General features: G+C 36.5%; 1 protein-coding gene across 1 annotated transcript in view; it reads right to left on the bottom strand.

Annotated features, from left to right (window-relative positions):
- The window catches only part of KPNA3 (karyopherin subunit alpha 3), a 93,003-nt gene that overhangs the window by 26,836 nt on the left and 40,699 nt on the right, over positions 1-25,468 (bottom strand). Inside the window, exons 2-6 of the mRNA XM_070520628.1 lie at positions 16,334-16,378; positions 1,438-1,527; positions 1,219-1,248; positions 1,080-1,132; positions 847-942 (exon numbers count right to left, since the gene is read on the bottom strand). Of these exons, the coding sequence (XP_070376729.1) occupies positions 847-942; positions 1,080-1,132; positions 1,219-1,248; positions 1,438-1,527; positions 16,334-16,378 (314 nt within the window). The remainder of the gene's footprint in view (positions 1-846; positions 943-1,079; positions 1,133-1,218; positions 1,249-1,437; positions 1,528-16,333; positions 16,379-25,468) is intronic.

Here is a 25,468-nt window from a genome sequence, read left to right as displayed (position 1 = left end):
TTTTAAATAATAAAAACCTGTAGTGGCAACATTTATATACCACTATTTTTATCTAGGCAACTGAAAATTCCTTAGACAACACTCAGCAAAATATCCCAAGCTTTAGTCTAAATGTTCTTTAAATGCAAAATTAGCATTTGTTCTAAAATATTTTGGAGTTCAAACTTACATTCTCCCCAGTTAATTCAAACTGATGAGGTTTAACATACAGCACCCTGGGATATCTCTGAACACCAACAGAAATGGGGCCAGCACTTCAAAAGCTACCAAGTGGTCTTTTTCCCTTTCTATTCTGAAAAAGTATAACCTGCCCTCTTATTTTTCATTAGCCACAAATAAAAAGCACAACAGTGGACAACTAATCATGGTTAGAGTTCTGTTGAAGACTTTGCAGAGGATCAGTGGATCAGCTGGAATATTCCCAGGGCAAGAAAGAGCTACTCAGTTCTGGAAACCATTCATGTTAACTCAGTCTTGAGGTTAATCTATATATAGACTCATAAGCAAAGAGTGACTCAAACAGCATTTGGGTTATTTTAAAATATTACTAAAAAACCCCCCAAAAAACCAAAACTAACAAAGACTATAAATATTTGAGATAAGTCAGAATGGGCAATAAACAGCAGCTAAAATTTTCCTAGAAAATATACACACACTTCATAAAATTAAAAAGAGAGGCACTTTAGGTCTGCTGAATAAGATGAGAAAATAAGAAAATTACATACATTTCATGACAAATGAAAAACATAATAAAGACAAAACCAAAATGAACTCATTGGTTAAATAACAATCCTAAATTTTCAGTGAACTGAAATAAAGTAAACAGGGAGTCAAATTTATACTTACTTATCATCTCTTTCTAGACATTTGACTAGAATTGGTAAAATTCCAGATTTTATTAGGTCATCAATTGGTGGGTTTCTGTCACTGGATAATAGCTTTCTAGAAAAAGAAATATAAGAAATAAATTGCTGTAATTTTCAAACTATGATAAGAAATAACAATGCACCACTTCTAGACCATTAGTGAAGACACCCTAGGTATGCCGTAACTCTCTCTCTGGACAAATCAGTCCTTACCTCGCAGCCTGGACAGCACTCAACTGGACCACTGGGTTATCACTTGTGGCATTCTGCAACACGAAATGTAAATTTCAGAAATTAAAAAGAAAATCAATTTCAAATACTTCAAAAGGAGAATATTAAATTAATAACATACCTGCAATATAGCTTCTAGTGTTACATTTTGCTTAAAAAGAAAAAAAGATAGTTCAGCAAAGAATTTATTAGCAAAATTACATTTATTAGTCTATTTACTAAAGCTAAGAGTTAATATACCCTCAGTATCAATGTACAATTGGTCTTAGATTAAAAAGGAAGTTCTCTGGTTATTATAAAAATTATTTTAAAAACATTTTATAAGAACAAGGTAACTTACTGCTTTAAAGTCAGCATCAACATCTGAATCTTCTAAACTTTCTTCTTGGGGAACATTTCTTTTTTTCAGTAAATGTTCATCTCTTTTGTTCTGAAAGGCAACCAATTAATAGGAAGTCATGAAGGCTGCTGTTAAAAAATCTATAAAAATTACTTCAACTTTATCAGGCAACAAACACTGAATCTCTACATAAGGATAATATGAATTAAATGTGCATAACTGCGAACCAATGACAGGTCACATTCTAGATCTAGTAACAAAATTAACTGGTTTATAGTCCAACTTTCACACACACACATACTATTTATTAAGCACCAACTTTTTGACCAATACTGTACCTCCCAACCTTTAGTGAAGATTTAAATTGGGGAATCATTATTATTATAAACGTCCAGCAAACATATTTCAAATAGTAGGCTAGCTTTCATGTACTTATTGCTAAGGTTGCCTGAAGCAATTTATTAAATAGTCCAGCCTAAGGGGAAAGAGTTCAATGCTCAAACGTTAAGTCTGTATCCTTGTTGAGAGTGTGGGGAATGGGAATTCATTAGCATAAGTGTCACCTACTCGCCTTCATCTCAGATTTAAACTCTTGCTATCTGGCTTTTACAAGAATTCTCTACTAGCAAATATAGGTCTACATTTTAGGAGATTTCAACTGTTTGTAATGGCAACCTGTGCCATGTCACATAATATATAACTTTGAGCAAATCACCAATTTTCTCTAAGTTTTTAGTTTGTCTATAGAACTAAGTCAAAATAAATTAAAGACTGACTAAAGGATTTCTAAGATTCTTTTTAACTTAAAACTTCAAAGGGTATACTAACTAGTTTTGAATACAATATTTATAAAAGTGATTATAATAGAAAATTATTAAAGAGGTATTAATATTGATGTTAAAATTCAGATCAAATAGCAAGTTAAAACTAGAAATATATATTTGAAGCTTACTGACTTGTCTGCATGACATCTACTTTTGTGCCATGTATAAGCAAGCAAGTTTAAACAAATTGATATTTATATATATGCTAACCATTAGAATACTTATATCACACAGCATACTTCTTCAGTAACTATTCAAATAATCATCTCTACATTATTTTTTAATTAACACACCTCACAAATACTAAAATCCATGCACTGATATTTTATAGTATCAAGTGGCTCCCCACAAGATATTTATTTACAGCGGGAAAACTCGGCAGAGAGCATCTTGACCAAGCAACAAAGGTTATTATCACGAGTAAAGGACAAATGAACATTGTGTGCCTTCTGGTCTGATGCACCAAGAAAACAATACCACTTCTGTGACATTCCTGACCAAAGTAATAACAACAAACAACAACCTGAGAAAAGTCAGACAAATCCAAACCTGCCATTCTACAAAAACTAGCCTGGTGCCAGCCCTGATGGCGTAGTGGTTAAAGTTGGGAGCTCACTGCTTCAGCAGCCCAGGGTTTGCTTCCTGGTCACTGAACCCCACCACCCCCGTCTGTCAGTTGCCATGCTGTGGTGGCAGCTCACAGAGAAGAGAACTAGAATGACTCACCACTATGATATACGACTACGTACTGGGGCTTTGGGGAGGAGGAAAAAAAAAAAAAAGGAAGATGGCAACAGATGTTAGCTCAGGGTGAACCTTCCTGTGGGGAAGAAAAAAAGTGGAAAATTGAGTCCATCAGGTACCTGCTTTGAAAAAAAAGAAAAAAACCCCACAAAAAACCTAGTCTGTACTCTTCAAAAATGCAGTCATGAAAGATAAAGACTGAGGAACTGTCACACTGAAGGAGACTAAAGACACATGACAAATGGAAGGTCTAATCCTAGAATGGATCTTGGATTTATAAAGCACATTATTGGGAACAACCAGCAAAACATGAGTTGGGCCTATGAATTAGGTAGCAGAAATTTACAGATGTTAATTTGACAAATGCACTGTGGAAAGTGTATGTTTTTATGAAATAAGAACTGATGTATTAGGGTAATGGGGCACCATGCCTGCAACTTAGGCAGGGAAAAAAATGTTAGTTGAAGGAAAAAAAAATATATATATATATGTCAGAGAGAAAGAGCAAGAATAAGGCAAATATGGAAAAATGCTAAGAATCAAGGAAGCTGGGTGCTGAGTGAAGGATGTACAGTGTTTTTCGTACTCTTCTTGCAACTTAATTTCAGACTGCAAGTCTAAAGTTGTTTCAAAATTTTAAAAAAATCTATGCATTGTACATCGTGATTTGTAACACAGTTAACTTAAAAATCATATTATATGGTAATTTTTAAGATCTGTTGGAATTTAATCCATTTTAAAAGTTTATCTATCAATAGATAAAACAAAAACTATTCTAACCCTGATCCCACTCTATTTCCATTCTCTATGTCCTCCACCTTTTCCAGAGACTGAAACAATCAAGCTTCCAAAGGTCTTTTAGGAATCTTACTCCCTCCACTCCTCCTACTCTCCCAGGTATTTCAGGCATAAAAGCAATAGGAAGCATAAATACAACTAAAGCCTCCTATGCACACAGATGCCCAACCTGGGGACGGCCATTTGATCGCTATATGTGATGTTTGCTGTGTTTTTTTGGTTAGGAAGTTTCTTTCTATTCCTAATTTGCTAAGATTTGTTTTCTTTTATCTTTTTAAGCTACAAATAAATGATTAATTTTATTAAATGGTGCTTTTTTTGCATCTATTGAAATGGACATATAATTTTCTTCTTTCATCTGTACATGTGGTAAATTAATTGATTTTCCAATGTTAAACTTAGAATCTTGCAATGTTAAACTTACAACTTTTTAAGTCCTGGGATAAACCTTTCTTGGAATTTTTAAAAAATATATTCATTACTAGATTCAATTTACTAATATTTTATTTAGGACTTTTCTCACCTATGTTCATAAGTAAAACTGGCTTATAAGCATCTTTTCTCACACTGTCTTGGCTTGGTTCTTGGTGTCATGGTTTTGCTAGTCTCATAAAAGGAGTTGGAAAGTGTTCCCTCTTTACCTTCCCTGAAATCATTTACTAAGACTGAAATTATCTGTTCCTTGAATGTTTGCTGGAGTTCCATTTGTAAGGTTACTTTTTCTTTCTTGGGGCGGTGGGACAGGTTAAATTTTTAGCTACTGATATAATTTCTTTACTTATTTTTAGATCTATTCAGGTTTTTCACTTCTTAAGTTAGCTGGATAAATTATTTTTATTTTTTTCCACTGGGAAATTGTTTATTTGACCTAAGGTTTCAAATTTATCAGCATAAAATTGCTCATATTCAAGTTGTGGTAGAGTGTTTGCAAAAATGGCTAGAATTCCCCTTCCCATATCTCTGTCTCTGGATAGTCCAGTCCTGCATTGACTCTAGGTGAGGCTGTGGGTCTTGCTTTGGCAAGGGGAAATTAAGCAAATGGACTTGAAAAGTGCTCACACATCCAAGCATGTCCTCTCTTGCTGCTTTTACAATTCTAAAACCACCATCTGAACAACACTGAGCTGGCCTGCTGGACGATGAGGCTATGTGGAGGACAACCAAGATCTGAGCCAACACCCAGAAACTTGTGTGAGACCATCTTAGATCACCTAGTCACCAACTAACCCATCAGGCGACCAGAGATGAATGAGGGAGCCTAGCAGAGATCAGCTGAACTGGCCCAGACCAGAAGAACCACTCTGCCAACCCACAGAATTGTGAGCTGAATAAAATCGCTATTGTTTTAAGTTACTTAGTTTTGAAGTGGTTTATTATGCAGCAAAAATTAAGTGATATACTAATATTCTAAAACTTATGCTATATTTAAAGTAATATGCTTTTAAATTCTATTATTTGTTCTCTCTACTTGCTATAAATTTCTCTTGTGAAGTACCACTTTAACTGTATTCCACATGGAATATTTTTCCTATTGTTCATTTCTAGGTATTTCTAACTTTCATTAGGATTCCTTTGATGTCCAAGGTATTTAGAAATGCTCAATTTTTTTTCACAATTATCAGGTTTTTGTAAATTTTTCTTTTTTAAATATTTATTTATTTAACTTTTTTTTTTTTTGAGGAAGATTATCCCTGAGCTAACATCTGCCACAAATTCTCCTCTTTTAGCTGAGGAAGATGGGCCCTGAGCTAATGTCCGTGCCCATCTTCCTCTATTTTACGTGGGACGCCTACCACAGCATGGCCTGAAAAGCAGTGTGTAGGTCTGCACTGGGGATCCGAACCGGTGAGAACCCCGGGCTGCCAAATCAGAACGTGTGAACTTAACTACTGTGCCACTGGGCCGGCCCCACATTCTTGTAAATTTCTTCTTCACTGATTTCTAATTTAACTGTACTGCGATCAGAGATCATAGTCTGTGCAACACTCTGAAATTAGCTAACGTTTGCTTTATACAGGTTCCTGAACTTTCGTGGTCCACAGCATAGGACAAAGGAAATACCTAACAGTTTCCTTTATCAAGTAGTTAGGTCCAAACACCTTAATAGTCATTTGGGGCAAAAAACCCCATAAACTAAAGAACAATTATTTCACTCTTACACAAAATATGTGATTAAAGGGAATGCAGTGTGATCTAATGTTTATATTGTGAATTACCCCAAAATCTAATAGTTCTGTGGTATCTGAGAGATGTTACATGTCACTGTGTTTCCCTCAAAAATTTATAACATCTCAAGGTGTTCCTTTGAGTTCATAATGGAGCCCCGTGGTACTTCAGTACATAGTTTGGCAATTACAGCTTTATATTATCACCAAACCAATTTTCAAATATGCACAGGGTTTAATACATGTGTGTTAGATAACACTTGCAAATTAAGTTATTTACCTTTTAGATCTCCTATTAATTGGTGTGTTTATTACTGACAAGAAAATCTCCCACAATGACTATGTCTTTGATAAATTTCTCCCTGTAATTTTGTCAATTTTTGCGTTATTAGGCATACACAAGTTGAGTTCTTAGCTTATTAGAAAATTGTTTCTTTTCTCAAAAAATTAAGTAACGACCCACACATTTGAATTGAAAACATCCTAACATAGGCCAAAATATCCTAGGGTGTGAAAATCACCCTTTACTTTTAACAAAAAATATGTACAAGCTAAGGAAAGATAATCCCTAGGCAGGTTTGTGGTGATTTTATTAATCATTAAATAAGGCTCCATCAAAACCAATAACTTAAACCCCTTTTGCCTGACAACCTAGAGATTTTTATCCTCCTAGAGATTGTACTACAATAAATTCAGCATCTATAAAAGGTATCTCTTTCTTTTGTCAAGTGGGACGGGAGCTCAGAGGATATGGGAACTAGTCTAGTTTCAACATCCCTCTTATCTCCAAACACATAGACAGGTTAGATCCATTTCTTTTCCTTTAAAAAGCCATTATTAATCTATTATCCCATGTATGTATTTAATCCTTTTCAGAGCTTCTGTTTGCTGACTATTTGGTTGAATCACACGGAATTTGTAAGTAAAAAGGTTAATGATGGGCAATTTCTTATGACTCAACCTAATATCTTTTGAGTTAACAAATTCTGTTATTAATCTCTATATAAAAGTTTTTCTTTTTCATTCCCAAATTTCTCTTTCCATCTTGAAAAAGTGACTTGCAATTCTATACCTAAATTTGTGGAAGAAGTCAGCAGTCACTTATACATGTTATGAAAAGGATAGACAATTATCAGCCCCATTTCAAACGTGAAATAAGTAATTAAATGTTTTTATCCAGCAATACCTCATTGTCTTAAACCCTTACCCAGTTTTAGTTGCTATAAAATTTAAATCTTTATTTTACAGATGAGTAAATGGGGACACAGAGAACCCAGCTAAATTAAATTATAAATCTAGGAAATATCAGTTAAGATTGAACCCAGGTTGTGGCTACAGAGACTGTTTCTTAAATACGTTCTACTGCTTGCTTTTCTTTAGAAGTAGCCCAACTCTGGTTGTATCTAAATGCTTCTAAAGAGGTAGGAAAAAATGCTCACAAGATAGACCCTTCCCTCCAATATTAACATTTATCAAGTGACACTACTGCTAGGTGGTTACATGGATATTTAGCCACAAGTTTTATATGTAATAGTTACATTTTGAGCACTCTACTCAGTGTTATACTTTAATTAAAAAAAAAATTACTGGTTCATCAATCATGTAAAAATCTGACAACCTAACATAAATTACTTTCTTGCAGGCTAACTTAACTGAACTTATCAAATGGTTTTTTTTTGGATGCTAATTTACTAATTTGGGTTCTTTGCAATTGAAATTTTTATGGAGATAACTGTAAATTCATACACAACTGTACGAAATAATGCAGAAATCCCTTGTATACTTTGCCCAGGTTTGCCCAACAGTAACATCTTGCAAAACTATTGTATAATATCATAACCAGGACATTGATATTGATACAATCCACTGATCTTATTCAGATTTCCTATTTTAATTGCATTTATGTGTATTAAATTCTATACAATTCTATCACCTGTAAAGGTTTTTGTATCCACCATTACACTCAAGACACTGAACAGTTCCAAAAATGAAAGATGCTCTCCTGTTGCCGTTTTATAAGCAAACCACCTCCCTCTCACTTCTCTGTCCCCATAATCTAAGCCCTGGCAACTACTAATCTGTCCTCCATTTCTAACATTTTATCATTTCAAAAACGTTACATAAATGAAATGCTGTAGTAGATAACTTTTTTGTGATGGGCTTTTTTTGCCCAGCATAACTCCCTGGAAATTCATAAAGCTGTTGCTTCTATCAATAGTTTGTTCCTTTTTATTGCTGAGTGGTATTTCATGGTATGGACATACCACAGTTTAACCATCTACCCTTTAAAGGACATCTGGGTTGTTTCCAGGTTTTGGCTATTGGAAAATAAAGTTACTCTAAACATTTGTGTAGGGGTTTTGTATGAACACCTGTTGTCGTATCTCTGGGATAAATGCCTAGGAGTGTGACTGGTGGGTTGTATAGTAATTGCATGCTTTCCAGACCAACTGTACCATTTTACATCACCATCAGCAACACATGAGTGACCCAGTTTCTGTGCCTCCTCACCAGCATTTGGTGTTGTCACTACTTATTTTAGCCATTGTGATAGATGCTTTAGTTGGTTTTAATCGGTATTTCCCTGACGGCTAACGGTGCATTAATAATCACCATCATAATGATGATTGCCATCTGTATATCCTCTTCAATGAAATGTCTCTTCACCTCTTTTGCCCATTTTCTAATTTGACTGTTTGCTTTTTTTACGGCTGAGCTTTAAGAGTTCATTATATTTGCTGGATACTAGTCCTATATTGGATATATGATTTTCTTCCAGTCTCTAGGTTGATCTTCATCCTCTTCTCACGGGCTTTCACAGAGCAAAATTTTTTAATTTGTTAAAGTCCAATTTTCCTTTTATGGATTAATGCTTCTGTTGTGAGGTATAAGAACTCTTTGCCTGGCTCTAGATCCTGAAGTTTTTTTCTCCATTTTTTTCCCTAAAAGTTTTACTTTTCTGCCTCATATTTAAGTCTAGGATTCATTTTGTATTTCTGCAGAAGGTGTGAAATTTAGGTTCTTCTTTTTGGGTCTACGGACATCCAACTGTTCTAGTACCATCTGTTGAAACGGCTATCCCTCCTCTACTGAATTAGCTTTGCGCCTTTACCAAAAATCAGTTGGGTGCATTTCTGTGGGCTTATTTCTGGGTTCTTTCTTCTGATCCATTGATGTATGTGTCTGTCCTTCTGCCAATACCACACAGTATTCACTACTATAGCTATTCCATAAGCCTTAATATCAGGCAGAGCAACTGTTGCTATGTTATTCTTTGTCAGGACTGTTTTACCTCTTCTAGAGCCTGTGACTTTCCATATATACATTTTACAATAAGCTTGTCTATCTCTACAAAAAACCTTGCTGAGATTTTGATAGGAAATGTATCAAACCAACAAATCAATTTGAGAATAGGAATCTTTACTATGTTGACTCTTTCAATTCATGACCACAGCATATGTCTCTGCATTTATCTTATTTGATTTCTTTCATGAGCATTTTATAATATTCAGCATACAAACCCTATACATGTTTTGTTAATGTATACCAAAATACTTTATTTTCTTTGGAGTGACTATATATGGTATTGTGCTTTTAATACATGTTCACTGTTAGCATATATAAGATATTGACTTTGATGTGCTGATCTTGTATTATGTGACCTTGCTGAATTCACTTATTAGTTCTAGGAGCTTTTTTGTAGATTCTTGGGGATTTTATACAGACAATCATATCATCTGCAAATGGGAACAGTTTTATTTCTTCCTTTCCAAACTATAAGCCTTTTATTTCTTTTTCTCGACTTACGGCACTGGGTAGAACTTCCAGCACTATGTTGAATAAAAGCAAGGGAAGTGGACATCCTTGCCTGGTTCCCAGATCTTAGGGGGAAAGCATTCAGTCTTTCACCATTAAGTATGATATTAACTATGGGTTTTTACAGATACTCTTTGCCAAAATGAGATAATTCCTGCCCTATTTCTAATTTTTTGAGAGTTTTATAAGGAATGGGTGTTGGATTTTGTCAAATGCTTTTTTCATTGCTGAGGAAGATTCATCCTGAGCTAACATCTGTGCCAATCTTCCTCTATTCTGTATGTGGGTCACCTGCCACAGCACAGACGCTGACGAGTGGTGTAGGTCCACAGCCAGGATCCAAACCTGGGCCACCAAAGTGGAGCACACTGAACTTAACCACTAGGCCATGGGGCCAGCCCCTTAAATGCTTTTTTTGCGTTAACTAATAACAATCATATGATTTTTCTTCTTTAGCTTGTTAATTATGGGGAATTTAGGCTATTTTAAAAGAAGATTTTTTACTAACAAGTCAAACACCTAAAACAAACACTGCATCTGATCAGTCAAATGCGGCATTTTGGTGATGTTTTTCTTTATGTCAGAACTTAACCTGCCCCATCCCCAGATCTAATGACAATAAAGTCCTACGGCATATCTGACTTATCAGTGATCAAGAGACGATTATACCAAATTTAATATAATGTGCCAAAGCTAAAAAATGCCAGTGACAAATTTTGGACTGATTTTCAACTTATGAGGCATTATTAACTTAACAAACATTTACATTGAGAAGCGTTATAGCATAAAGATAAAGAACTCAGCTATGCCATTTATTAGCTTTGTGATTTTAGGCAACTTTTTTAACTTCTATGCAATTGTTTACAACAGTGTGAGATAAAACAGCAGAACAGATTTCTGTGTAAGTACTGATGCATAAAGTCCTAATTAAACAGGAAAGCTAGAGATCAAGGAGGTAAAAGAAAACCAAAAAGTTCAATCAAAAAGAGTTTGAGAGGATGGTGTCAAGATGGCAGTGTAGGCAGACTCTGAACTCATCTCGTCCCAAGGACACAACAAATTTACAACTACTCTTGGAACAATTACCCCTGAGAAACAACTGAAAACTGGATAAAAAGAACTTCCACAACAAGGGACGGTGCTGAGATGAAGAGGCAGAAATTCCTTTCTGGAGAGAAAAAAGCCAAGGTGCTTCGTGGCCAGCTGATAGGAATCCTAAGGTATGAAGGGATCTGAGCAGGGGAGGGTTACCACAATGAGCAGCTTCTGGACTCAGCACAACCGAGATAAGGGTCATAATATGTGGCTTTGCTTGCTATTAACTACAATGGGGAACACCCCAGAAAAGCTATTATATATAAGGGAAAAAAGGCCTGCTCTTAAAGGGCCCACACCTAAATTCACCCGTTTCAGAAAGCAACCTAAAATCACCAGAAAGAAAGGTATACAGTCCTTTGGTGAAAAGAGACTCACCTGATAGGCTCTGAGTGCATTTTGCTGAGAGGTGAGACCTCCCCAGGGACTGAGACATTGGCAGTAGCACTGCTGTGACCTAGTACAGGCATGCTGACACAGACATTGGCAGATGCCACTGGACTTCTTCTCCTGGCCTGTCAGCCCAGGGTCTGCCTTGTCCACTAGAGCACCAATTTAATCCATCTCAGCCAGGGCAAGCAGCCAGCCCTAGGGACTGGCCCCACCCAACTTGAAGCACTCAGGCAACTTGTGGGCCCACATAGGCAGGGTGCATGGAAACTCTGCAGCCAGGTGAGTGGGTCCACCTCTGCAGATCACGGTGTGTGCAAGGGTCAGGCCTGCAGTGGTGAAGTGTATGGGGCCTCTGCAGTGGGGCAACCAGGTCTGCTTCAGTGGGTCAGGGAGCACAAATGGGGCAGGATTGTGTTGATGGGGTGCGTGGCCTTGCATGCAGTAGGGCTTGTCAGCTGCAGCAGACTTGTGCTTCTCAAACAGCCACATAGGGGATCAGCTCCACCCTCCAAAGCCTGAAACAATTGGGTGCTCCAACACCTGGGGCTGGCTCCACTCAGCTACAATCCTGAGAGAGCTGACAACAGTGTGGCAAGCCAGAGGCCTACAGCAATTCTAAGTCCCTGAGCCTAGCAACCAGCCATGCTGGGGGCCTACTCACTTAACAGAAACACTGCAACAAGAATGTGCTATTAGACCTTGCAGCCAACTGGGCTGAGGCTCCCCAAACCCAACAAAATGACTGAAGGGTCCACAGGAGTCACATGCAGCTGAGCACTACAATGAGCTGGCCAGGGGACAGCCTAGCCTCCCCAGGCACCTGCAGTGAGAGTAACCCTGTCACAACAGAAAGACACAGGTAGCCCACACAGTGGACATTTCTGGAACATGTGGAACTGGTGACGAGAGGGGAGCACACTGCTGGGCCTCATAAGGCATCTTTACATAAGGCCACCTCTCCAAGATCAGGAGACGTAGCTGGCCTACCCGATACACAGATATATGCACAGAGAAAGAGGCAAAATGAGGAAACAAAGGAATACATTCTAAGTAAGGGAACAGAAAAAAACCCAGAAAAAGAACTAAATGAAAGAGAGATAAACAATCTACCTGACAAAGAGTATAAACTAAGAGTTGTAAGGATGCTCACTGATCTTGGGAGAAGAATGGATGAACTCAGTGAGAACTTCAACAAAGAACTCGAAAATATAAAAAAGGACCAACCAGAAATGAAGAATACAATACTGGAAATGAAAAACTCACTAGGGGGACTCAAAAGCAAAGAAGATGATACAGAAGAAAGGATCAGTGAGCTGGATGAAAGACCCGGGGAAATCACCCAAGCTGAAGAGAAAAAAGAAAAAAGAAATAAAAAGAATGAGGATAGTGTAAGGGACCCCTAGGACAACATCAACTGCACTAACATCGTATTATAGGTGTTCCAGAAGGAGAAGAGGGAGACAAAGGGGCAGAAAATCTATTTGAAGAAATAATACCTGAGAACTCTCCTAACCTAAGGGAGGAAACAAACGTCCAGGTACAGAAAGCACAGAGAGTACCAAACAAGATAAGCCCAAAGAGGCCCACACAAAGACACATTCTAATTAATAATGTCAATAACTAAAAATAAAGAAAGAATCCTAAAAGCCACAAGAGAAAGGCAACAAGTTGCATATAAAGGAAACCCCGTAAGGCTATCAGCTGACTTCTCAGCGGAAACCTTACAGGCTGGAAGGGAGTGGCAAGATATATTTTAAATGTTGAAAGGAAAAAACGTATAGCCAGAATACTCTACCTGGCAAGGTTATCATTCAGAATGGAAGGAGAGATAAAGAGTTTCCAAGACGAGCAAAAACTAAAGGAGTTTATTACCAAGGAACCAGCCTTACAAGAAATGCTAAAGGGACTTATTTAAGTGGAAAAGACAAGACCACAAATAGGAATAAGAAAATTATCCAAAAAACCAAGGCAATAAAATCACTGGTAAAGGCAAATGTACAGTAAAGGCAGCAGATCAACCACCTATGAAGCTAATATGAAGGTCAAATGACAAAAGTACTAAAATTATCTATTTCCGTGATAAGAGGGTAACGGATACATGTGCACAAAAAAAGAGGTTAGATATGATATCAAAAACAAAATGTGGGAGGAGGGGAGTAAAAGAGTAGAGCTTTTAGTAACAGGTCAAATTAAGAGATCATCAACTTAATATAGATTGTTATATACGTAGGTTATTATATATGAACCTCAAGGTAATCACAAATGAGAAACATATAATAAATACACAAAAAATTGAGAGAAACCCAAACATAATACCAAAGAAAGACATCAGGGGCCAGCCCTGTGGCCCAGAAAAAAAGTAATAAAATGGTAATAAGTAAATACTTATCAACAGCTACTTTAAATGTCAATGAAGTACATGCTCCAGACAAAAGACACAAGGTGGCCAACTGAATAAAAAAACAAGACTGATACATATGCTGCATACAAGAGACATACTTCAGACCTAAAGACATTCACAAACAAAGCGAAGGTATGGAAAAAGATACTCCATGCAAATGGCAATGAAATCAAAGCTGGAGTAGCAATACTTATATCAGACAAAACAGACTTTAAAACAAAAACTGTAACAAGAGACAAAGAAGGGCACTACGTAAAGATAAAGGGGAACAATCCAACAAGAGGATATAACACTTGTAAATATCTATGCACCTAACACAAGAGCACCTAAACATATAAAGCATTAATTAACAGACATAAAAGGAGAAACAGACGGTAATACAATAATAGTAGAGGACTTTAATACTCTACTTATACCATTGGATAGATCATCCAAACAGAAGAAGGGAAACAATGGCCTTAAATGACACATTAGACTAGATGAACTTAGTAAATATATATATATAGAACATTCCATCCAAAAACTGTAGAATACACATTATTTTCAAATGCACGTGGAACATTCTCCAGGATTGATCACATATTAGGCCACAAAACAAGTCTCAATAAATTTAAGAAGACTGAAATAATACCAAGCATCTTTTCTGACCACAATGGTATGAAACTAGAAATCAACTACAGAAAGAAAATTGGAAAAGCCACAAACATGTGGAGATTAAACAAAATGCTACTGAACAACATTTGGGTCAACAGAGGAATCAAAGGAGAAATCAAAAACTACCTGGAGACAAATGAAAATGAAAATACAACATGCCAAAATCTATGGGATACAGCAAAAGCAGTTCTAAGAGGGAAGTTTATAGCAATTCAGGCCTCACTCAACAAACAAGAAAAATCTCAAGTAAATAATCTAACAGTGCGGCTAAAGGAATTGGAGAAAGAACAAACAAAGCAATGCAAAAATCTTCAACAAAATACTATCAAGTCAAATACAACAATACATTAAAAAGATCATCCACCATGGTCAAGTGGGATTTATTCCAGGGGTGCAGGGTTCAACACACTCAAATCAATCAACACAATGCACCACATTAACAAAATGAAGACTAAAAATCACATGAACATCTCAGTAGATGCAAAGAAAGCATTTGACAAGATACAGCATCAAATTATGATAAAAACTGAATAAAAGGGGTACAGAAGGAAAGTACCTCAACATAATAAAGGCCATATATGACAAACCCACAGTTAATATTCTCAATGGAGAAAAACTGAAAGCTATCTAAGAATAGGAACCAGACAAGGATGCCCACTTTCCCCACTCTTAATTAACACAGTACTGGAAGACCTAGCCAGAGCAATCAGGCAAGAAAAAGATATAAAAGGGATCCAAATTGGAAAGGAAGAAGTGAAACTCTAACCAGCTGCAGATGATATAATTTTACATATAGAAATCCCTAAAGAATCCACCAAAAAACTTTTAGAAATAATAAATGAATACGGTAAAGATGTAGCACACAAAATCAACATACAAAAATCAGCTGTGTTACTATACACCTACAATGAAGTAGCAGAAAGAGAAGTTAAGAATATAATCCCAGGGCTGGCCCAGTGGCATAGCAGTTAAGTTCACACGTTCCGCTTCTCAGTGGCCTGGGGTTCGCAGGTTTGGATTCAGGGTACAGACCTAGCACCACTAGTCAAGCTACGCTGTGGCAGCATCCCACATAAAGTAGAGGAAGAAGGGCATATATGTTAGCTCAGTGACAATCTTCCTCAAGCAAAAAGAGGAAGATTGGCAAGAGATGTTAGCTCAGGGCCAATCTTCCTCACACAAAAAAGAAAGAAAATGTTTAAAAAAAAAATCCATGATACAAAGTGAGTAATAAATAGATACTTACTAAGTAAATAAATGCACAGGTCTATTTAATTCTACTGACTCACTGAGAGAGTGTGTATTCTCAGAATCAAGACATTCCTTCTCTCTAAAACCAGAAAGTTTCAAGACGGTAATTTAATATGGGAGTTTTAGGAGTGAATTAGATCAAGAAAAGGATCTAATCTAAGATAAACATAAAGATTCAGAAATAAGTTTCAAATCTATTTTTAGAAATGTACATGTATATAGAGAAAATTATGTGTATTTTCTTGATTGACAATTAAAACATTTGCTTAAGATAAAATGTGCTTGCATGAAAATACAATCTAATGAAGGTAATTCTAAAGTCCTCCAAAAACAATGGAAAAAAATACAATAAATTTTAACAGTGGTTGCATTCAATGTGTAAAATATAAGGTTTTTCTACTTCTATTTATTTTTCTAAAGTATCTTTAACAAGTATGTATAACTTTTACATGAGGAAGGTGGAAGAATCCTGTCTAGCACACAGCCCAAAAAAAGAGGACGTTAAAAAAAAAACAGGAGTATCTAATTTCATCAGATGTTGTGAGAATCTCAGTGATGGTGGTACTTTACTCGGTACCAGTACCTCAATAACAGTATAAGTATATACCATTATAAACTATGTAATGACATACTTTTATGCTGTGTCGTCTTATGGATGATCACTGATTTGCCACAGTATTTTCATCATTCAAGTTACATAGAATGTTAAGTTCAGAAAAACCTAATTATTTTCATTAAATGGAAATCACCCTTACCTTTCGCAGTTCAACTGTCACTTCATTTCTGTGTCTTCGCATTGTCTAAAAAGAAAAATAAAGATTTCTTAAGTATCTAAATATTAATACTGATAGTATATAAATTAAGGTCTTAGGTACTTAAGAGTTAAAAATTTTTAGAATTTATTCTTAAGGATTGATCAGTTTTAGAATTTAAATGTTGAATTACAGGAGGTTAAAAAGTCAAAACCCAGTCTACTTTACTAGATATCTGTTGGATAGTTTTGTGGGGGGTGGGAGATGGGGGTGGCTGTTGAGGATCCCGTCCCCATTCCCAACTGCACCCAAGTCTCTTTTGGGAATTATATACTCTCCATTGTGAACAGTCGTGATGGAACTGCCTGTTGAAGAATCTCACCCTCTCCTAGCTCAGGGACGGCATGAAACTCAAACCGGGCCAACGGAACTCTCTCCCCCATAACTCTGAGCCTTGAGCAAAGTGGAAAGAAAAAAAAGCAGCACATTAATTTCCAAAGGAAGTATGTGGACAAAGCAGTGAATTATTTACTTCCAGTTCTCTGGTGTCCCGACTCATTCTATGAACTATCACATACTCTTCCAATAAATTATGGTTTTGCTTAAGTCAGCCAGTGCTGGTTTTTGATGCTTGCAACCAATGAATTCTATCTCAAATGACTCACGTTTAAAAAAGTAAATAATAATGTCATGACCTTAAAACCACATGAAGATGAAAATAAGTTTGGGATGGATGTTTTGTATCAAAAGATAAAGATATGTCCTTTTAAGTTTACTAAGAGGCTCTATCAGACATGTCTTATCAAGAATTACTGAAATGATCAGATATCCCTTCTTGATGTACCGATTTGATGAATTATTTTATTACATATATAAGCACGGTAAAATTCTTACATTTTTGGAATAAAGGTTACATATCATGGTATATTATTTTAATATATTGATATTCAGTATGCTCCTATTTTATTTGATAATTCTTTTGTTATGGTATCTCTGTCAAGTTTTCTTAAGCTGCAATGATAAATTAACCCTTTTTTAGCAAAAAAAGAATCCCAGGGAACACAAATTATAAAGTTTGCTAAATATATTGAAATATTAATCTAGATATAAACTTATGCTTAAATATAGACATATATTAAATGTAAACAAAACTGTCAAACAAAATTCAAATTAGTAGCAAAATTCATTTAATGTGATAGAATGATGCATTGATAAAAATAACACACACACAGTTCAATAGTAGAAAGACAGAGCCCTGAATCTATCTCCCTATTTCACAGGTTTCTGTGTTTTGACTTCAATACTATTAATACAAAGAGTGCTTTATGTGTAAATTTCATCATACAAAATCTAATAAATGTTGATCAATCTTCAAATACCAATTTAATGAAGTGTTATCTGCTCACTCTGTAGCTGTCTTTATTCAATTAAAGATTAGAACTGAACCATGGTTAAAACTTGCCCATATGAACATCTAATGCAATTGTTACTGGAACTGAGAAAAAATGTTTTCATTGCAACAACTACTATTAATTGTTTATGAATTGTTTTAAGATGGTACATAACAGAAAAAGATCCAGGCAGCATATCCCCTCCAAAATACGATCAAGTTACTGCTCTACTTTAACTCACAGTAAATACTTTAATATAGATAGGGGTGGTGAGTTAACTTCTGAAGTACCCTAAGATAGGAATCCACACTTCAGGGGGGTTTAGCTAGCATCTGAAGCATCCAAATCAGGATTTAACTTCCAATTAGTAAGTGCTTCAAATATCAACATCTGAATTTAGACACTAGTTTGTTAATGTAAGAGATGTTGGAAATAATTTTTTATTGCTGAAATGGAATTGTTCAAGATACATGGATTGACTAGGAATATTGTTCAGGTGCCTTGATCGTCACCTGTTTGAGGTTTGAATCTGGCAAGCCCTGCAGTCCGTCTTCAGAGAAGTTGTGGCCTCCCTTTGATCCTGTGTCCCACCCCTTCTTGGAGGGTTGTGTCACCTAATCCCAGTCAGGTCTTTGTGGTATCTCCTAGGGTTGAAGTTTTATTGCAGGGTGGTAGTTTAGAGCCTAAAAGAGCTAAACTCATAGAACAAGCTGCATGACTTTCTGTGACTGCTTACCAACACATTTGTATTAGCAGCAGAATGCTTAAGTAGCAGAATTCTAAGGCCTGTTTTATTATTTTATAAAAATATAATTCGCTGGTAGTAAATTTTCTAAGGAAAAAACACCTATTATCCTCGCCTATCTCTAACTTAAAGGCCTGCTATTCATCCAAAAGAAGATGTGAGTGTAAATGGCCAAGTGTCTTGGGTCAGCCAGGAGCAGGTACTGACTACTACGTATGACACAAGTACCTCTGAGCTCGTCATGTCATGACCTATTCTGCTCAGTTTGAATTACACAAAAAGGCTCCCTCTGCGACCTCTCCCCCTTACATTCTTCGCCAGGGATTTTATCTACTCTCATATCTTCTATTACTGTTCGATGACCACTCCCAAGTATCTATCTTTAGTTCAGCCTTCTTGCCTGAGCCCCAAATCTGTAAGTACAAGTATCCACTCACTCAACAAAAATTTACTGAATTCATCTAAAATGCACCAGGCATTGCACCTGCAACTAGAAGGCAGGTATAGCATTTACACCCTAGTACAGTGGTCAGCAAACTGCTGTCCAAGGGCCAAATCTGGTAGGCTGTTTTTACAGGGCCCAAAGGAAATGGTTCTTACATTTTTAAGGGTTATGTTATAAATGATATTAAGTATCTACATAATATCCTTATTTTTGTCTCCTGGCCCCCAAAGCCTAAAATATTTACTACCTGTCCTTTTAATAAAACATTTGCCAACAGTTGGTCTAGTAGGAAAGACAGTAAAAATAAGCAGTAATACAAATATGTTAAATCTTAAGATAGGAAAGTAAACAACAAAGTTCCATATTGGAAGGAGACACGACAGAGGGTCAGGAAACGGCTCCCTGAAGGATTAAAATATGTATGCATGTTTAGGGGTAAATGATAGATTGAGGAAAGGCCTCAAACTCAGCATGCTTACAAATATCATACCTGCTCCCTCTCCTCCCCTACCTGCCCCTCAAAAAAACACCACCTACTCTTCCACAAATATTCCCAGTATTAGGAAACAGTAAAACCATCCAAGAGTTTCAAAAATCCCAAACCTGGGAGATCATCCACGTCTACTTACTCTCTCATTCCCTGACACCCCAAAGTCACCAAAATAGGATTGAAACCTTCTAGCTCCACTGCCACTATCCTAGACTAAGCCACCATCATTTCACCTGGACACTATAACAGCCTCCTAACTAGTCTCCTTCAATGCAGTGAATCATTTTTCCACAAGGCAGCCAGAGTGTTCGTTTTTATTTTTAATAACAACTTAGAAGGGGAAGCGGAAAGGGATGGAACCGGCTTAGTCTAAGAAAATAAGAGGCTATCAGAAAACGGACTATCTCACCTATGAGAAGTATTACACAAACCACAAGATAACCACTAAACAAATAATTAGAACAGAGACACAAATTACAAATAAGGAGAAAACTAAGAAAATCCATATAGAAAACTACCTAACTGAATTGGTAGTCTGAAATACATGGGACGAGAAACAAAGGAAATGTAGGAGAACCAGAAAACGAGTGATGAAATGGCAGCCTTAGGCCCCCACATTTCAATAATCACTCTAAAAGTAAATGGATTGAATTCTCCAATTAAAAGACATAGAGTGGCAGGATGGATTAAAAAACAAGACCCAAGAATATGCTGCCTCCAGGAAACACACCTCAGTTCCAAAGACAAACACAGACTCAGAGTGAAGGGATGGAAGATGATACTCCAAGCTAATAGCAAACATAAAAAAGCAAGTGTCGCCATACTTCTATCAGACAAAGTAGACTTCAAGGCAAAACAGGTAAAGAGAGAAAAAGAGGGACAGTTTATAATGATAAAAGGGACACTTCAACAATAAGACATAACACTTAGAAATATATATGCACTCAACACAGGAGCACCAAAGTATGTAAAGCAACTATTAACAAAACTAAAAGGAGATTTCAACAACAATACAATAACAGTAGGGGACCTCAACACTCCACTACTACCAATGGATAGATCATCCAGACAGAAAGTCAACAAGGAAATTGTAGAATTAAATGAAAAACTAGATCAGATGGACTTAATGGCTATATACAGAACACTCCATCCAAAAACAACAGATTACACATTCTTCTCAAGAGTGCACGGAACATTCTCAAGGATAGACCATATATTGGGAAACAAAGCAAACCTCAATAAATTTAAGAGGATTGAAATAATATCAAGCATCTTTTCTGACTATAATGCTACAAAACTAGAAATCAGTTACAAGAACAAAGCTGCGAAAGGGGCAAAGATGTGGAAATTAAACAACATCCTACTGAACAACCAATGGATCAGTGAAGAAATCAAAAGAGAAATCAAATATTATCTGGAGACGAATGAAAATGAAAACACACCATACCAGCTCATTTGGGATGCAAGAAAAGTGGTCCTAAGAGGGAAATTCATGGCAATCCAGGCTCACCTCAATAAACAAGAAAAATCTCAAATAAGCAATATCAAACTATACCTAACAGAATTAGAAAAAGAAGAACAAAGCCTAAAGTCAGTAAGAGGCAAATAATAAAAATTAGAGTAGAAATACATGAAATCAAAACAAAAAAGACAATAGAAAAGATCAAGGAAACAAAGAGCTGGTTCTTCAAGAAAATAAACAAAAGTGACAAACCCTCAGCCAGGCTCACTAAGAGAAAAAGAGAGAAGACTAAAATAAAATCAGAAATGAAAGAGGAGAAATTACAACAGATACCACAGAAATACAAAAGATTGTAAGAGAATACTATGAAAAACTATATGCCAACAAAGTGGATAACCTGAAGAGATAAATGAATTCTTAAGACTCTTACAACCTCCCAAAACTGAATCAAGATGAAACAGAGAATCTGAGTAGACTAATCACAACTAAAGACATTGAAACAGTAATCAAAAACCTCCTCAAAAATAAAACTCCAGGACCAGGGGGCTTCTCTGGAGAATTCTACCAAACATTCAAAGAAGATGTAATACTTTTCCTTCTCAAACTATTCCAGAAAACTGACGAAGATGGAACACTTCCTAACACATTCTATGAGGCCAACATCACTCTGATCCCAAAACCAGACAAGGACAACACAAAGAAGGAAAACTACAGGTCAATATCACTGATGAACATAGATGCAAAAATCCTCAACAAAACATTGGCAAATCGAATACAGCAATACATTAAAAAGATCACAGACCATGATCAAGTGGGATTTACAGCAGGGACACAGGGATGGTTCAACATCCACAAGTCAATGTGATACACCACATTAACAAAATGAGGAACAAAAACCAAATGATCATCTCAGCAGACGCAGAGAAAGCATTCGACAAGATCCAACATCCATTTATGATAAAAACTTTCAATAAAATGTGTATACAAGGAAAGTACCTCAACATAATAAAGGCCATATATGACAAACCCACAGCCAACATCATATTCCATGGGCAAAAAGTAAAAGCCATCCCTCTGAGAACAGGAACAAGACAAGGGTGCCCACTCTCACCACTCTTATTTAGCATAATACTGGAGGTTTTGGCCAGAGCAATTAGGCAAGAAAAAGAAATAAAAGGAATCCAAATAGGCAATAAAGAAGTGAAACTCTCGCTGTTTGCAGGCGACACAATCTTATATATATAGAAAACCCTAAAAAATCCATCAGAAAGCTACTAGAAGTAATCAGTAATTACAGCAAAGTTACAAGATACAAAATCAACTTACATAAGTCAGCAGCATTTCTATACTCTAATAATCAACTAACAGAAAGAGAACTCAAGAACACAATCCCATTCACAATCACAACAAAAAGAATAAAATATCTTGGAATAAATTTAACCAAGGAAGTGAAAGACCTATACACTGAAAACTACAAGAGTTTCCTGAAAGAAACTGATGATGACATAAAGAGATGGAAAGACATTCCACGCACACGGATTGGAAGAATAAACATAGGTAAAATGTCCATACTACCTAAAGCAATCTACAGATTCAATACAATCCCAATCAGAATGCCAATGGCATTCTTCACAGAAATAGAACAAAGAATCCTAAAATACATATAGGGTAACAAAAGACCCCTAATTGCTAAAGCAATCCTGAGAAAAAAGAACAAAGCTGGAGACATCGCAATCCCTGACTTCAACATATACTACACAAAGCTATCGTAATCAAAACAGCATGGTACTGGTACAAAAACAGGCACACAGATCAATGGAACAGAACTGAAAGCCCAGAATTAAACCACACATCTAGGGACAGCTAATCTTCACCAAAGGAGCTGAGAACACACAACAGAGAAAGGAAAGTCTCTTCAACAAATGGTGTTGGGAAAACTGGACGGCCACATGTAAAAGAATAAAAACAGACCAGTCTTTTATGCCATTCACAAAAATAAACTCAAAATGGATCAAAGACTTAAAGATAAGACCTGAAGCCATAAGACTTCTAGAAGAAAATATAGGCAGTACACTCTGACATCAGTCTTAAAAGGATCTTTTCAGTCATCATGTCTTCTCAGACAAGGGAAACAATAGAAAGAATAAACAAATGGGACTTCTTCAGACTAAAGAGCTTCTACAAGGCAAGGGAAAACAGGATTGAAACAAAAACACAACCTACCAACCGGGAAAAAATATTTGCAAATCATATATCCGACAAAGGGTTAATCTCCATAATATATAAAGAACTCACACAATTCAACAACAAAATAATCAAATAACCTGATCAAAAAACGGGCAGGGGATATGAACAGACATTTCTCCAAAGAAGATATACGGATGGCCAACAGGCACATGAAAAGATGCTCATCATCACTGATCATCAGGAAAATGCAAATCAAAACTACACTAAGATTTCACCTTACACCCATTAGAATGGCTAAAATAACCAAGACAAAAAATAACAAATGTTGGAGAGGTTGTGGAGAAAAAGAAACCCTCATACATTGCTGGTGGGAATGCAAACTGGTGCAGCCACTACGGAAAACAATATGGAGATTTCTCAAAAAATTAAAAACAGAAATACCATATGATCCAGTTATCCCACTACTGGGTATCTATCCAAAGAACCTGAAATCCGCAATTCAAAGAGACTCATGCACCCCTATGTTCACTGCAGCATTATTCACAATAGCCAAGACTTGGAAGCAACCTAAGTGGCTATCGACTGATGACTGGATAAAGAAGATATGGTAATATATATACAATGGAATACTACTCAGCCATAAAAAAGGATAAAACCATCCCATTCATAACAACATGGATGGACCTTGAGAGTATTACGTTAAGTGAATTAAGCCAGATAGAGAAAGACAAACTCTGTATGATTCCACTCATATGTGGAAGACAAACCAACACATGAACAAAGAGAACAGATTAGTGGCTACCAGGGGAAAGGGGGGTGGGGGGTGGGCACAAAGGGTGAAGTGGTGTACTTATAACATGACTGACAAATAATAATGTACAACTGAAATTTCCCAAGGTTGTAAACTACGATAACCTAAATTTTAAAAAAAAATTTTTTTGCTGAGGAAGATTCGCCCTGAGCTAACATCTGTGCCAATCTTTCTCTGTTTTTCAGTACGTGGGCTGCCAGCACAGCATGGCCACTAACAGAGTGGTGTAGGTCCACACCAGAGAACCAAACCGGAGCCGCCCAAGTGAAGTGGGCTGAACTTAACCACTAGGCCACAGGGCCAGCCCTAGAGCATTCTTTTTTAAATGCAAGCCTTTGTTGTCATTCTCTTGGATAAAACCTCTCAATGAATTTTTTAATCTCCTAGAATCTCCCACCCCACAAGAGAAAAAGAAGTCCCCAGGAGAGCCAAACCAAAACCCTATGGACAAAAATCCATGGACCTTGAGGGTATTATGTTAAGCAAAATAAGCCAGAGAAAGATAAACACCCTGTGATTTCACTCATATGTGGAAAATAAACACACGGACAAGGAGAACAGATTAGTGGTTACCAGAGGGGAAGGAGGTTGCGGGGTGGGCATAAGGGGTAAAGGGGCATATATATACAGTGACTGACAAATAATAACACACAATTGAAATTTCACAATGTTATATACTACTATGACCTCAATAAAATAAAAACAAAAAAATAAAAACCAATGGACAAAACCTACAAGACTGGGTGACAAGGTTTCCCCATAAATTCTCAGACAAGCAGGATCTGGTTAAATCATCAACTACAGGACTCGCATGATATCAGCATGTATGCAGAAAGAAAGAGACGGGCAGACTAGGGCAACTGAAGGACATGAGGAGAGGAGAAGCCAAAAGCATGAATCACCAGAGTTTAGAAAAGCAATCTGAGAACAGTTGCACATGGAAGGGATCTGTTGCACATGTCAACACTGTAAGGTATGATGAGGCTAAACTCAAAGACAGGGGCTGAAGTCCCCCTTCCTGGACAAAACCCTACACTGAAAAGAAACTTCTGGGAAAAGAATCCCAAGTGAGCAAGGCAGGCACAATTGGGGCAGAAGAAAGAGAGGGTCCACATAAAAGTGGGTTAGTGAAACAGAGCCAGATCTCAGAAAATAGGACGCCATAATTTTTTTATTACTTTGTAAAAAACAACAGAAGAAGGGAGTCTAGAGTGGTAAAGCTGGAAAAGCTATCCTGACTCACACCTTGCTCCAAAAAGTTCAGGAAAACCTATTATAAAATGAACAGAAAAGGAACGGGGTCAATCCCTTGCCATAACAAATGAAGAAGGAACAGAATATTGATGTTAAAAGCCTGCCAAAAAGTCATACCTACAAAACAGACAATGATAGAAAATGTGAAGAACATTATAAATCTGAATTAGGAAAACTTCAGAAATGAGGTGCTAGAAATCATGAAAGAATTTGAAGTAAAAGAAAAAATTATTTCAGAAAGGAAACCTAACCAAGAATAATCTAAGATCCAATACACCATAGACAGTGTTTAAGAGATAGAGAATGTGCAAAGAAATAAATTTTTAATCAGAAAGAAATGAAGGTGAAAATTA

This window comes from Equus asinus, chromosome 11, assembly GCF_041296235.1.
Source record: "Equus asinus isolate D_3611 breed Donkey chromosome 11, EquAss-T2T_v2, whole genome shotgun sequence".
Lineage (NCBI taxonomy): Eukaryota > Metazoa > Chordata > Mammalia > Perissodactyla > Equidae > Equus > Equus asinus.
Note: the sequence above shows the minus strand (reverse complement) of the source record. Positions and strands in the feature narration are given on the sequence as shown.